The 13,063-nt window shown below is 37.4% G+C and overlaps 1 protein-coding gene across 1 annotated transcript in view; it reads right to left on the bottom strand.

Moving 5' to 3' along the window:
* Nucleotides 1-8,426, bottom strand: part of AGGF1 (angiogenic factor with G-patch and FHA domains 1) — a 29,434-nt gene extending 21,008 nt beyond the window's left edge. The window contains exons 1-4 of the mRNA XM_058170499.1: nt 8,039-8,426; nt 6,291-6,390; nt 3,574-3,761; nt 1,773-1,919 (exon numbers count right to left, since the gene is read on the bottom strand). Of these exons, the coding sequence (XP_058026482.1) occupies nt 1,773-1,919; nt 3,574-3,761; nt 6,291-6,390; nt 8,039-8,191 (588 nt within the window). The 5' untranslated portion in view covers nt 8,192-8,426. The remainder of the gene's footprint in view (nt 1-1,772; nt 1,920-3,573; nt 3,762-6,290; nt 6,391-8,038) is intronic.
* Nucleotides 8,427-13,063: the final 4,637 nt, after the last annotated feature.

Raw genomic sequence — 13,063 nt, 5'->3', positions numbered from 1 at the left:
CCACAAATTTCAAATCAACAAAGTCGCAAAATATACAATTTGTGTATTAAATCCACTTATCAAATGTTTTTCAAATTTCTTCTTTCTCTTCTTAAATTTATATATCCCAAATTCCAATTTCAAATCCAATTTCAAATCCAATTAAAAAAATTCCTTTTCAAGGCTTTTCTATTTTGAATTTTTCTTTGTTCTTCCTTCAGAGTTCAAAACTTTTAAGATTATGTCCAATCTTGTTCAGAAACTATTTTTTTTCGGGTTTCTTTTTCTTATAATAATTTTAATATCATGAAATCCAATTTCCAATCTAAATACCAAGCTCCGTTCTGGACTTTAGTGCTTTAACTTCCGTTTTGTTCTTCTCCCTTCATTAACATTCCCGAATGCCAATTAGCTGTTATTTCCTTGCTGAGACTTCTTTTGAAAATTTTTAAAATACTTCTTTTTTGTCTGTGAGTTGGCCAATCACTCACCCTGGTACCAATACTCCGTCCAAAACACTGCACCTACACGAATCTTATTCCGGTTGCCCCAGCTTCATGACGATCATAATGGCCGCTGCCCCTGCCACCAGATCGAAGAGTTTCCTTCGACCTCCGAGGTCGTCTGAGGTGCCTCTCCTTCTTCACTGTCCCTACAAGACGGATCTAGTCCGAAGACCCCCCCGACAACAGTTTGTCTGGCTGGATTTTTGCAAGGCTCATTGGAGCCTGTTATTTTCCAGCCAGTCTCACAGCGACGCTTCCAGTTCTCTCAAAACTTGGGAATTTTAGAAGGCCTCTGAGACCAAATGTGTAACTGTTAAGTATAATACCATCCTTCTTACAGTTTTTTTGTACTTTTGTTTACATTAACTGTGTCATTCAAAGAAAAAATGTGAAGAGGAAAGGAAGAGACAAAGAAAAAGTAGATAGAAAAAATAATGCCTTTTTTCTTCAGTCCTGTTTTTTCTTTTCCCCCCCCCTCATATTTACTATATTTTTTTCTTTGAATGTATTTCTTATTATACATATTGGCCGTGTCAATATATAATGTGCATATTTTTGTACACTTCTTAGAATCCTTCAAGTTGAAAGTGCCTACATAATCTTTATAAATAAAGCTTTACTATTTAAACAAGTCTGACTTTTATTGCCCTCTGTTCAATATTTTTGGATGAATTAACTTTTCAGTTAAATACATATAGCACAATTCTGGATGCTATATTTCAGTATTTTAGTTTCTGCATTTCCAGATTTTTGTTATAATTAATTCAATGAAAATCAGTACCTTATTTTGTCATTGTTAGATTACTCCTAAAATACATGTTTAAGAATGTTTAATTGATACTGTTACATTAAACTCTTCTTCTGATTGCATTGCTGATCTCTGAATATGGATATTAAAGGGATGACCCTACTGCAATTCAATGCCGCTCTGCCCTCTGTAACTCAAAGCATTCCAACATGCTACTTAAAGAGGGGACAGTTCATGAACTATGCATTTGTAGATGCACCTGAAAATATTCCCTAGTATCTGCTGAAACAAATTTCAGAGGCATGTCACCCCATATGTATTCTCATATTACTTTTACAATCCCTCTTTTTCACAAACCAGTTTGAGATACACAAGCCCTGTTTTTAGTCAACCCATTTGTTAAATAGAACTGCTGATTACTTTCAAAACAAACAACATGCTTAATTTGATGATTTGCTAACAGATTCTAATGGTTAAAATTTACTCACAAGAACATACTTTAGGTAAACAATGAAAACTTCAATGTAAAAAAAGTTTACCGAATTATAATAGAATCCAGTGCTATGGTCATAATATAATCCAGTATTTTCATCATATGTAAATCCTGTTTGTGATACAGCAGCTTCTGCAGCAGCTCTCAGACTTTCTGCTAATGTGCCTTCTGTTAATGAAACATCTTTTGATTTCTAGGATTAAGAAATATGATATGACATGATAAATTATGTTATGTAGGAATATTGCAATTTTTATTTTGCAAACTTTATTTTATAGTAACTTTATAAAAGATCCACCAAATCCCAAACTAAGTTTAGATTTCATTCTATGTGATAAAATGTCATTCCATATATTCATTCCAAAATATTATCCTCTAAATCCCATTTTATTATAAATTATTTGTGTGTGAATCTCTAACATAATACAGTAATGTATGAACTGCATCTTATCTTTTTAAAAAGATAAATTTTCCATATAAAATATTTAAAAAATCATAGTAACAAAAGAGTTGTACAAACTTTGTAGAAAAGTACATTGTAAAAAAAATGTTTATTCTACAGAATAACAGAGTTGGAAGGGATCTTGGAGGTCTTCTAGCCAGACCCCCTGTTTAAGCAGGAAACCCTACACCACTTCAGACAAGTGGTTATCCAATTTCTTCTTAAAAATTTCCAGTGTTGGAGCATTCACAAATTCTGGAGGCAAGTTGTTCCACTGATTAATTGTTCTAACCCTCAGGAAATTTCTCCTTAGTTCTAAGTTGCTTCTCTCCTTGGTTAGTTTCCACCCATTGCTTCTTGTCCTACCGCCAGATGCTTTGGACAACAGCTTGACTCCTTCTTTGTGGCAGCCCCTGAAATATTGGAACACTGCTATCATGTCACCCCTAATCCTTCTTTTCATTAGACTAGACATACCCAATTCCAACAACTGTTCTTTACATGTTTTAGCCTCCAATCCCCTAATCATCTTTGTTGCTCTTCTCTGTACTCTTTCTGAAGTCTCAACATCTTTTTTACATTGTGGTGACCAAAACTGGATACAGTATTCCAAGTGTGGTCTCACCAAGGCATTATACAGTGGTATTAACACTTCACATGATATTGATTCAGAATGATCTTTACAAATAAAGTATTTTTAAATTACTCCAAACTTTTCTTTTTGTAATTCTTAGAAGTCTCCAGAATCATGCAAATGCAAATAAAATTCAGTGGCAGATTCCCAAATAGTTTTATTCATAGTTTTCTGCTAATTTTCAGTAGAATAGAAAGTAGTGACTGTTGCTAAAATTAACTCCATCCATTTGTGAAATGCACTGATGTTATCGCTGTAGTCAATAAAAATAATTTTTTTAAAAATATTATTTCATCTCTTCACTATAAAGCATTGCCTACGCAGACACAATCCTTCCACAATTAAAATAGACTATAAGGCTATTTTAAGATTATAGCAATAATGATTAATATGGAGGGAAGCTGCTAAAACATAAAGAAGCACTTAGCGGCATGTGTTTCATCAATAATACACATCTAGAATTAAGAGTTTTAAGTTTATTTAGAGAAATATGTTTCTTTCTTCATGCATCATTATCTACATTTCATGTAGATAATTCAAAATAATGCCTCAAGCATCAATAACCAGTATAATGACATATTTAATTAATCTTTGACCTGGTAATTAATCTTAGTATCCTTTTAGTACATTGTTGTTTATTAGTGAACTTCCAGCATCTCTAAACATAAACTAATTTAAAAGATGTTAGAAAAATGAAATGGACAATGAAATATGCCGCAAACAATTTTTGGATGAAAAAAATATATAAATTTGACAAATAAACAATCTTACCTGCACATTATTTATTATGTTGTCCTGTTCCTCAATCTCATCCTGCTGTCTGTCTTTAACATCTAAATGATTGTCTAATTGTAAATGATCTGTACAATTTGAGTTCAATATTTCATTATCATTATTTGCCTGCACTGGTGCACTGGATAATTCAGAACAGTTGTAGTAGTTATGAGGATAGTAATAATCTGTTAAAAATCAGAGTGAAGAACTAAAAACACTATTTTACATACGAGACAATATTCATTTTATTGATATATCTATAAAACCCATTTCCTAGTGTTCATGCATTAAAGTCCATCACAATTTAAATACCAAAGTAAGATTCTATTGACTTTTAAGAAGGTGGCTTTTAGTTCTCAATTTAATTTCTACTGCATTATTTATCACAAAATAATAATGTACAGTAATTTGGTATTTGTAAACGTGCTTGGAAATCTTTTTAGTTTCATTAAGTCAAGACAGATAGACAGACAGACAGACAGATATATACACACACAATCACATCATATAAATAAATAGCATCAAAGCATGCAAAAAATACAAAGTGTTGTTAATCTGCCTATGCTAGGGCTCTGTATAATATTGAAACTATTGACCCTTCTAGAGTACCATATTTTTCCCCCCAAAACAGGGTGGAAATGTCTGTGCGCTTATGGAGGAAATATTGCGACAAAAACCAGGGTGCGGCAGCGGGAGGGGGGGAGGTGTTGCCAGCAACAGGCAGCAGCGATGAATGGTGTGCCGCCGCCATTCGCTGCGACTGCCACCGGGGAATGCTGGAGCCTTCGCCACCGAGCAGCTGATCGGTGGTTGGATCAGCCTCCCAGAATACTGCTGATCAGCTGTTCCAGGCGGTGGGGATCGCTAGTGCCATTGCCGCCTATCGCCAGTGAATGGTACTGGCGACAAACAGTGATCCCCACCGCCTGGAAAGGCTGATTGGCGGTACTCCAGAAGACCGATCCAACCACTGATCAGATGCTCAGTGGTGAAGGCTCCAGCATTCCCTGGAGGAGGCAGCAGGTACGGAGGAGGCAGCAATGGCAGTGTTTCTGGTCGGCCAACCTGCTAATTGGTAGGGCTATGGGAGGCCAGGATCCAGCTGTTGTTCAGGTGACCGGTGGTGGGAACAATGCAGAAGAGCCCTGATGAGCCATGTGCTGGGGCTCGGAGGCAGAGGCAGATTTTTTTTTTCTTGTTTTTCTCCTCTAAAGCTAGATGCATCTTATGGTCTGGAGCATCTTATGGAACAAAAAATATGGCAATTCAAAGATACACAAGAAAACTGTAAGATATTCCAATCACTGTGAACGCCTAAAAGCATATTTTTCCTCACTGGATTTGCCTTGGGGAATAGCCTTAACCCAAATATCGATTTTGATAGCAACTGATTTTGATAGCTTCTCTGGGTAGGTAGAAGCTATGGATAAGCAAATAGGAATGTTAGACTTGTTACACATTTATTTTTTAGTTTAAAAAGTATATTGTCATTATGAATCTTTAGTGTTGGACAAAATATTATATCCAAAGATAGAACAGGGATTAATAATGAATTTATATAACCAAATTGATATTTGAAAAAAGCAGGGTTGATTTTGATTGGCTTAAATTGTTAGTTTAGTTTAGTTTAGTTTATTCAAATTTGTATACCGCCCTATCTCCCTAGGGACTCAGGGAGGTTCACAGGCAGATAAAATACATATAAATACAAGATAAAATGTCCGTTAAAAAACTTATTAAATATAGCCCGATAATTAAAACAATATATATAAAAAACCCATTTAAAATCTAAATTTAAAAAATTTAAAAAACCTAATCCAGCCCTGCGCAGACAAATAGATATGTTTTAAGCTCGCGGCGGAAGGTTCGGACGTCCGGAAGTTGACGAAGTCCTGGGGGGAGTTCGTTCCAGAGGGTGGGAGCCCCCACAGAGAAGGCCCTTCCCCTGGGTGTCGCCAGATGGCACTGCCTAGCCGATGGCACCCTGAGGAGTCCCCCTCTGTGAGAGCGCACGGGTCGGTGAGAGGTATTTGGTAGCAGCAGGCGGTCCCGTAGATAACCTGGCCCAATGCCATGGAGCGCTTTAAAGATAGTTACCAGCACCTTGAAGTGCACCCGGAAAGCCACAGGCAGATATTGTATCATATCTAGTTACTTGATTGAACTTTTGTCATTATAGCTGGTCATGATATGAACTGTAATTTTAAACACTGCTATATTAAACTTGCTTCTACATTCTCTCCCCCCGCCATACTATTTTTCTTTTCAAATAATGTTATTTCAATCTATAATGGGAAGTAATTATTTAAATATTACTATTTTTAAGTTGCACTGGAATCTGTTGTCTAAATAATTTCATAACAAGTTTTTAATAATAAATGTAGACTTGCAATGCAACTTGGAGCGTTTTGTATCAGTTAGGACAAAGTACTTTATCAGCAAGACAAAAACAACAGGCATGTATCAAATAACCACAAATTTATTTTGAATCTAATAAAGGAGAATATTTGTAGTTCAGGGTCAAAACAAGTGATCCTTGTTGCTCTCTGAACTTGGTTGTTTTTTTGCAGACGTTTCATTACCCAAACTAAGTAACATCATCAGTGCTAACAAACAATGTTAGAAAACAACCAAGCTCAAAACAACAAGGACCCCTTATTTTGAATTTTCATAGGATTTCCTATTACCTGCATATAACCATTATTTCCTATTACCTGCATATAGCCATGCAGCAGAGTCTTCAGTTTGTACTTCTACAGTAGATGTTGTCTTCTCATTTCTTTTACCATTGCTGACTTTACCAAGTTTTTCAACCTACAAAATAAAACAAGCAGTTAAAAATTAACATAGATTAGTATGATTTATTCAACCAAAAAACATTATTTCAAATTGATCAGACCCTCTTTTGTATAGAAAGGAAAAAAATGTTGTTGGACATGCATGTTAATTTGACTGTCAGACAAATTTAATACCTTCAAATAACGACATTCTTCTGAATTACTAGCACTTGGAAATTGACCACTGAACAACTGAAATGAATTTTCCATGCTCTGCTTAACAGTAACAGGGTTGTCCTTCATCACTGGAATGATACATTTATGGTACATAGTTCTAATATTACTTGCAATATATGAAAGAGCTGCTTACAGAGGTGGATTATGTATTGAAAATAATAGTCAAACTTTATTGAAGCTTTGTGTGTATATATGTTAGTTAGAGTGTATATTTTTATTGTTGGTTGCTTCTTTTTTGCTTTTGCTTCTTGTCTATTCTCTTTAATTAAAGGGAGGGGGAAATAAAAAAAAACTGAGCCCAAAACAAAATCTTGTAAGGTATGGCCATGCCTGCCAGTCTAATCATCTTCTAGCATGCCATTAGCTGCATAGCTAATCCTCAATTTATAACTACAATTGGGACTGAAATGTCCATTGTTACTTATAACTACAATTGGGACTGAAATGTCCATCGTTAAGTAATGTGATAGTTAAGTGAACTATGCCTAAATTTATGGCCATTTTTGCTGCAATCGTTAAGTGATTCACTGCAGTCATTAAGCAAATTCAGCTTCTCCCTATTGAATTTGCTTATTGTAAATCCCCGGAAGGTCAATAAAGGTGATCACATGACTTAGGACATCACAACTTTTACAAGTGTAAATGTGGCTTGCCACATGCCTGACTGTTGATCACATGACAGGGATGCTGCAATAGTCACAAGTGCAAGGACTGGTTGTAAGTCATTTTTTACAGCAGCAGCATAATTTCAAATTGTCATTGAACGAAGTCAAACACTGCCTGTAAATGTATTATGTAGCCTAATTCATCTTTTATCCATCACACTGGCTTGCTTTTTTTCTCTCTTTTTAATAGATTCCTATTGCTCCATGGCTCTGAAAGACTCCTGAGCATCCTTAACCATCTTCTGAATCATTTGAGAGAACTTGTGTCTCATCCTACCTTCCTCTGGAATACAAGTATTAGGAATAGATCATAATGTGTGTGTGTGGTGGGGAGAGGGCGGGAATGTATGTAGTCACCAAGAGTCAAAAACGATGTGATGGCATTTAATCCGTCAACAGGGTAACTACAAGCCCAGATATAAATACAGGGCAGCTGCCATGTTGAGAGAAGAACGGCAGATGCTAAGCCAGGATCTAAGGAGGGAAATCTTAGGGAAAACTGGACCAGGATGGTTTAAGTCAAGCCTAACATCTTTTCCAGACTTTGCTCCCTGGCAGGGAAACTTAAGTGGAGGTAGCTGAGGCGCAGGGTTGCCTCCTGTCCTGTCTCTATCCAAGGCTCGGCAGTGAATCAGACACAGGACCTCCTCCCTTCAACAGAGGCGACAAGCAGCCGACTCCGCAGCCCCAGCAGAGCGACTGGCTGTCCCCGAGAAGCCGGACGGAGCGGAGAGGCACAAGAGCCGCGGGGCCTCCCCGAGAGCTCCCGCCAGAGCGCCTCACCTGCTTCCGTAACTTAGCCGCGCAGGCCTGGGCTTGGAGGCGCCGCTTCTTTTCCCGCTCAAGCCGGCTCCGGCAGGCGCTCAACTCAGCTTCCAGCGCAGCCACTTTCTCCCGTAGGGCAGCCGCCGGGGACTCGCCGACCGCCTCGGCCATCCCGCCCGCCCTCCCTGCGAGGAGGCGTGGCGGCTGCTCAGCGAGCAGCCGGGCAGGTTGAAGAGCAGCGACCTCGGCGCCTGTTTAGAGCCGCCGCAACGTCCCTGGCGCCCATCTCGGCCGCGAGAGCCGCCGCCGCCTCCTGCCGCTTCCCTTTTTCTTCCCCGCCCCTCGGCTCCTCGTGGGCCTTCCTCCCTCAAGAAAACATAACAAAATTCGTCAGGGATTATGGGCGGCCTCGTCGCTCTTCCTGAGAAGGGAGGAAGTGACGCCTGTCTGCGCCAAACGAGGATGGGATCGGCTGCGTCCTCTTCCCGGACTGCATTTTGGTGGCCGAGGAGGGCGCGGAAAATCTTTTTCCGTGCCTCACCTGGATTTTTTTTTTTGCATGCTGTCTTAGGGCTTGGAGTCCCAAAGGTGCTTTTTTTCCCCCCCGACTTTCTGGTTTTTCTTTGAAGACGTTTCGCTTCTCATCCAAGGAGCTTCTTTAGCTTCTTGCCTCTTGAAGAAAAAATAAATAAAAAAGCACCTTTGGGACAACCACGACCTGGAGCAGGGGTCTCCAACCTTGGTCCCTTTAAGACTTGTGGACTTCAAGTCCCAGAGTTCCTCAGCCAGCTTTGCTGGCTGAGGGACTCTGGGAGTTGAAGTCCACAAGTCTTAAAGGGACCAAGTAGAGACCCCTGTCCTGGATGACTGGGAATCTCCATAGACACTTTAGGGCTGGAGGTTCAGATGCTCAGGATGCCCTTATCAGCAGAACCGAGTCGAAACATGCCGCCCAAGTCCATGAGACACAGGGTAGCAGAAAGTAGTTTTCTTCACGTTAACATTTCCTTTTGTATTTGCACTTACTGCTGATTACGAAGTCAGTTGGTGATTTTTCCGACCCATTCGATAAGTTTGGAAGCTATTTTTCTCATATTTTGATTTGTTAGAAGCTAAGCCTTGAAAATTAACATGTCGAGCTACGCTGTTAAAGAATAATGTGATTTTCATCAGGTAAATGAATACAATTATGGATACCTTGAACTATATACACTGCCAGTCAGTCATTAGATGCTTCCCCCCCCCCCACCTAACAAATAACTTTCCCCCTTTAAGGGCAAGAATAATATTTTAATATTAAAATATCAGTTCAAATATTGGATATCTTCTGAAAAAACAGTGCTTCAATGTACCTTGTGTTTTATCAAATACCCAAGATGAATGGAGCAAAGCAGATTTCCTTCAGTAGCAATGAAGGACTTACCGTAACCTGGGCGTTCCTAATAATTCCGAATGAATTTTGGAATAATGCAAAAAGCAATCAGCAGGTTTATGGAATCAGCAGATTTTGATTTAATTCTTCTATGAAAGGCCAAGATGAAAAGCAAAAGAAAATTGAGTTACTGAAATATTTATGTTGTAATTTTTTCCCCATTAATTTTTTAAATTCACAATCCTCAAAGATGCTTTCTCTAGAACAGCAGTTTCCGAAGTTTCCAAATTCTTGAAAGTCGGTCTACAAAGTCAAATATTTTAAAATTTCTCAGTTTTAATTTATAATGCAGTACGCATTGATAAATATAACCCCCATAAAACAAAGCTCCTCGGATCCTCAGTAATTTTTAAGTGAAGTTTGAGACCAAATATTTGAGAAATGCTGCCCTAGAAGATCACTTTCACCAGTCATAAACGCAAGCTGGTTGCCAAGTGCCCAAAATACAATCGTTACTTCTGGAGGGGCATCAATCATAACATTGAGAATGGGTTGTAAATAGCTTTTAAAGTCTGATGTTACTGAATGGTAAAACAAGGACAACCTGTATTGCAATTATCTTTCACAATTGCAAAAAAAAAAAAAAAAGCCACAGATGATTTACGCTCCTGGTTGAGCAATAAATGAGTACAAAATCAGCTTTTGGTAGTATTGCCAGCACTACCTTGGCCATTCTCATGGCATGGAAAAAAAACCTTAGTTTTAATGCCCTTAAGAAGAACCTATGAACCAGGAGGCAGAAAATAGAGGGAGTTCTTGTCTGAAAGAAAGCTGCCCAGCTTGGCAGCTATGTATCTCAAAATAAAAAATAATAATTTTATATTTTGGGATTTTGTGCAGCCAAGGCTCTCAGGAAGCTTTCCAGATAGTCACTAATACCCCAGTCACCTTACGGCTGGATTATTGTAATGGACTCAACATGGGACTGCCCTAGAAGATGACTCAGGAGCTACAGCTGGTCCAAAATGGAATAGCGCAAACAGTGTTGGACAATTCTTAGTCACCATGTACACTGATTGTCATGGAGCCTGGATGCAATTCAAGATGCTGGTTATCACCCATAAATAGAGCCTAGTTATCTAAGATGCCACTTGTCTCCCATAGTTTCAACTTGTCCTGTGAGTTCAGACAGATGCAATGCAGTTTGACTCCCTTCATTAAAAAATGCTATCTTTTGGCCCCAGTAAGTATGCCTTCTGTTGCAGCTCCCGCCTTCTGGAATGATATCCTCCATGAGATTTGGATGGGTCTTTCACTGATAACATTCTAGAAGTCTTTCAAAACTTGGCTATTCTCCCAGGCACTGGAGTAGGTTTCTGAATCCCTGTTCTGCTTACTGTCACATTAGCTAGTTTTATTACTACTTCTTTTTTAAAAATGTAAACCACCCAGGGTTGTTTTGGAGATGGTAACGCTATAAGTAAGTAAGTAAATAAATAAATAAATAAAAAACGCACACAAAATTTGGCTCAATTGCTGAAAGACAACACCAACTTGACAATAAGGATATGGTGGTGTTCATTGGAGCCAGGCCCTCTGTGATAAAACCTTAAGTCTATCACCTTCAACCAATTTTGCCCTCAAATTTTAAAAACTCTAGAATTTTTTTTTTTAAAAAATCAAACTTTAAAATGTAAATATGACAGATTCTATCTACTCAGAGCTGTTACATCCATCCAATTTTATTAAAAATGTTCTTAAGAAATTTTATTTTCCCATTTTTAGTAATAGCTAGTAAGAAAAATGAAAATCAGAATTTCTTAATCTCATCTTGAATTTAGACCGTGTTTAAATAGGTAGTTTTTGACTTAGAGACTTCACTAATTTGGAGATGATCTGAGTTATTTTCAGAATTAGAATCTGAACCAAATATTTTGGTTTGGATAACCTCACATAATGCATAACTCACATAATGTTTTTTTTGTCCTTGTGGTTTGTTGTACTGAAACTTACTTTCAACCTTCAGCTGTCTAGATACTTTCATTAGAATCCAGTAGATGGTGTTGGTGTACTGTTAACCACAGTAGTATATGGCAAAACAGTTCTGTTCCTATTTACTACCATTCTTTATGAGGAATTGGTATCAAATTGGCAAACCATATTTCGTTTAGTAAATGAGAAAGAAATGGATTCTACATGTTTCTCTAATCCTTTTGTCACTTACGGTTGCATATAGAAGCTTCTGTTTAATGAGAATATATTAGACAAAAGTCCAACTCAACTTCTAAAAAGATGTATACAACTTATAAAAATGCTGGTGAGCAATCCTTCATTAACATCACAGTGTGATGTTAATGAAGATCAGGTGCAAGGTGATTGCCTTCTTAAATGGAAAGCCTTTGAATGTATAGGATTTAGTGCACATAAAAAAATTTCCCATGAATAGTTCTATATCCAGAGTTCCTTCATTTCTGTAAAGAGCACCGCCTTAATGGAGAGAGGGAAGATCTCTTACCAAAGCAAAGAGGGAAACATAGTTGGAGTCCAGACAATGAAAGTGGATTACAAAAATAGTTTAGTCTAGTCTACCTTATAGGGTTGACAACTGAAGACTTTGCACTGCTGTTCTGGAGAACAGTTTGACTGGTGACAGTGTGACTTTACAAAAGAGAATTTATGGTACACCAGGATTACTAGAACCAGAAGAAGGTTAAGTAACACTCAGGTTTCCTTGATTTGATTAATAAACTTCATGCCCATTTTTGGCTTTTTGAAGAAATTCTGCATCATAAATTTATTCAGATATTAATATATTTGAACTTAAATGCATTATATTTGAGAAAATTTATGAAGTATTGCATTTGCTGTCTTGTTTCTTATTGCATATATGGAGCATGCAATGGAGCATTTCCTGGAATGACAATCTGACATTCATCCACTTGTATCATGCCGCCTTCTAAATGTTTCAAGTAATTCTTCAATGATTATTTAAATTAAAAAACCAATATGAAAAAATAAATCAGAAACCTGTCCTCAAAAGCATAGACAGAAAATAAAATAAACTTTATCCAGTTCAGCTTATTTTTACTTATGATGGGGGTGTACCTGAAAATCCTAACTACAGAATATTTTTTAACATGGGATTTGTTTTACCAATGGTTATATAATAGAGGTAGAAATTAGAAGTTGGTAGAATACCATTATGTATAAGAAAATAATATTATTATTACTATTATTATGTATAACTAAATTGACTCAGGCAGTACACTATTTACTAAGCACTTATGTATGTTAAAGAAAAATGTATAAATAAAGTATTTTTTAAAAAGCCTAACTGTTCTAAAATATTAAATGATAAATCAATTTAGCCAGTTTACTGGATAAGATGCTTGAATTAATGCTTTAGGCCTAGTTTTGTAGCACAACCGGTCTTGGCCATTCTGCAGCATGAGCTATGCTATCAAAGGGATGGGAAGAATGTAGCCATCTTGGCTGTCATAACAGTTTTCAATATATACATACCGAAGTATATATTAGTATGCTTTGTATACTAATAGTATACTATTATATATTAATTAGTATAGAGTTAATTAGTTTCTCTATCTCTTGCCCTCTATACACACACACGCACGCATGAACACACACACACAGAGAGACATGTATTTCCTTGG

The sequence above is a fragment of the Ahaetulla prasina genome, chromosome 2, assembly GCF_028640845.1.
Source record: "Ahaetulla prasina isolate Xishuangbanna chromosome 2, ASM2864084v1, whole genome shotgun sequence".
In the NCBI taxonomy this organism is placed as follows: Eukaryota; Metazoa; Chordata; class Lepidosauria; order Squamata; family Colubridae; genus Ahaetulla; species Ahaetulla prasina.
Note: the sequence above shows the minus strand (reverse complement) of the source record. Positions and strands in the feature narration are given on the sequence as shown.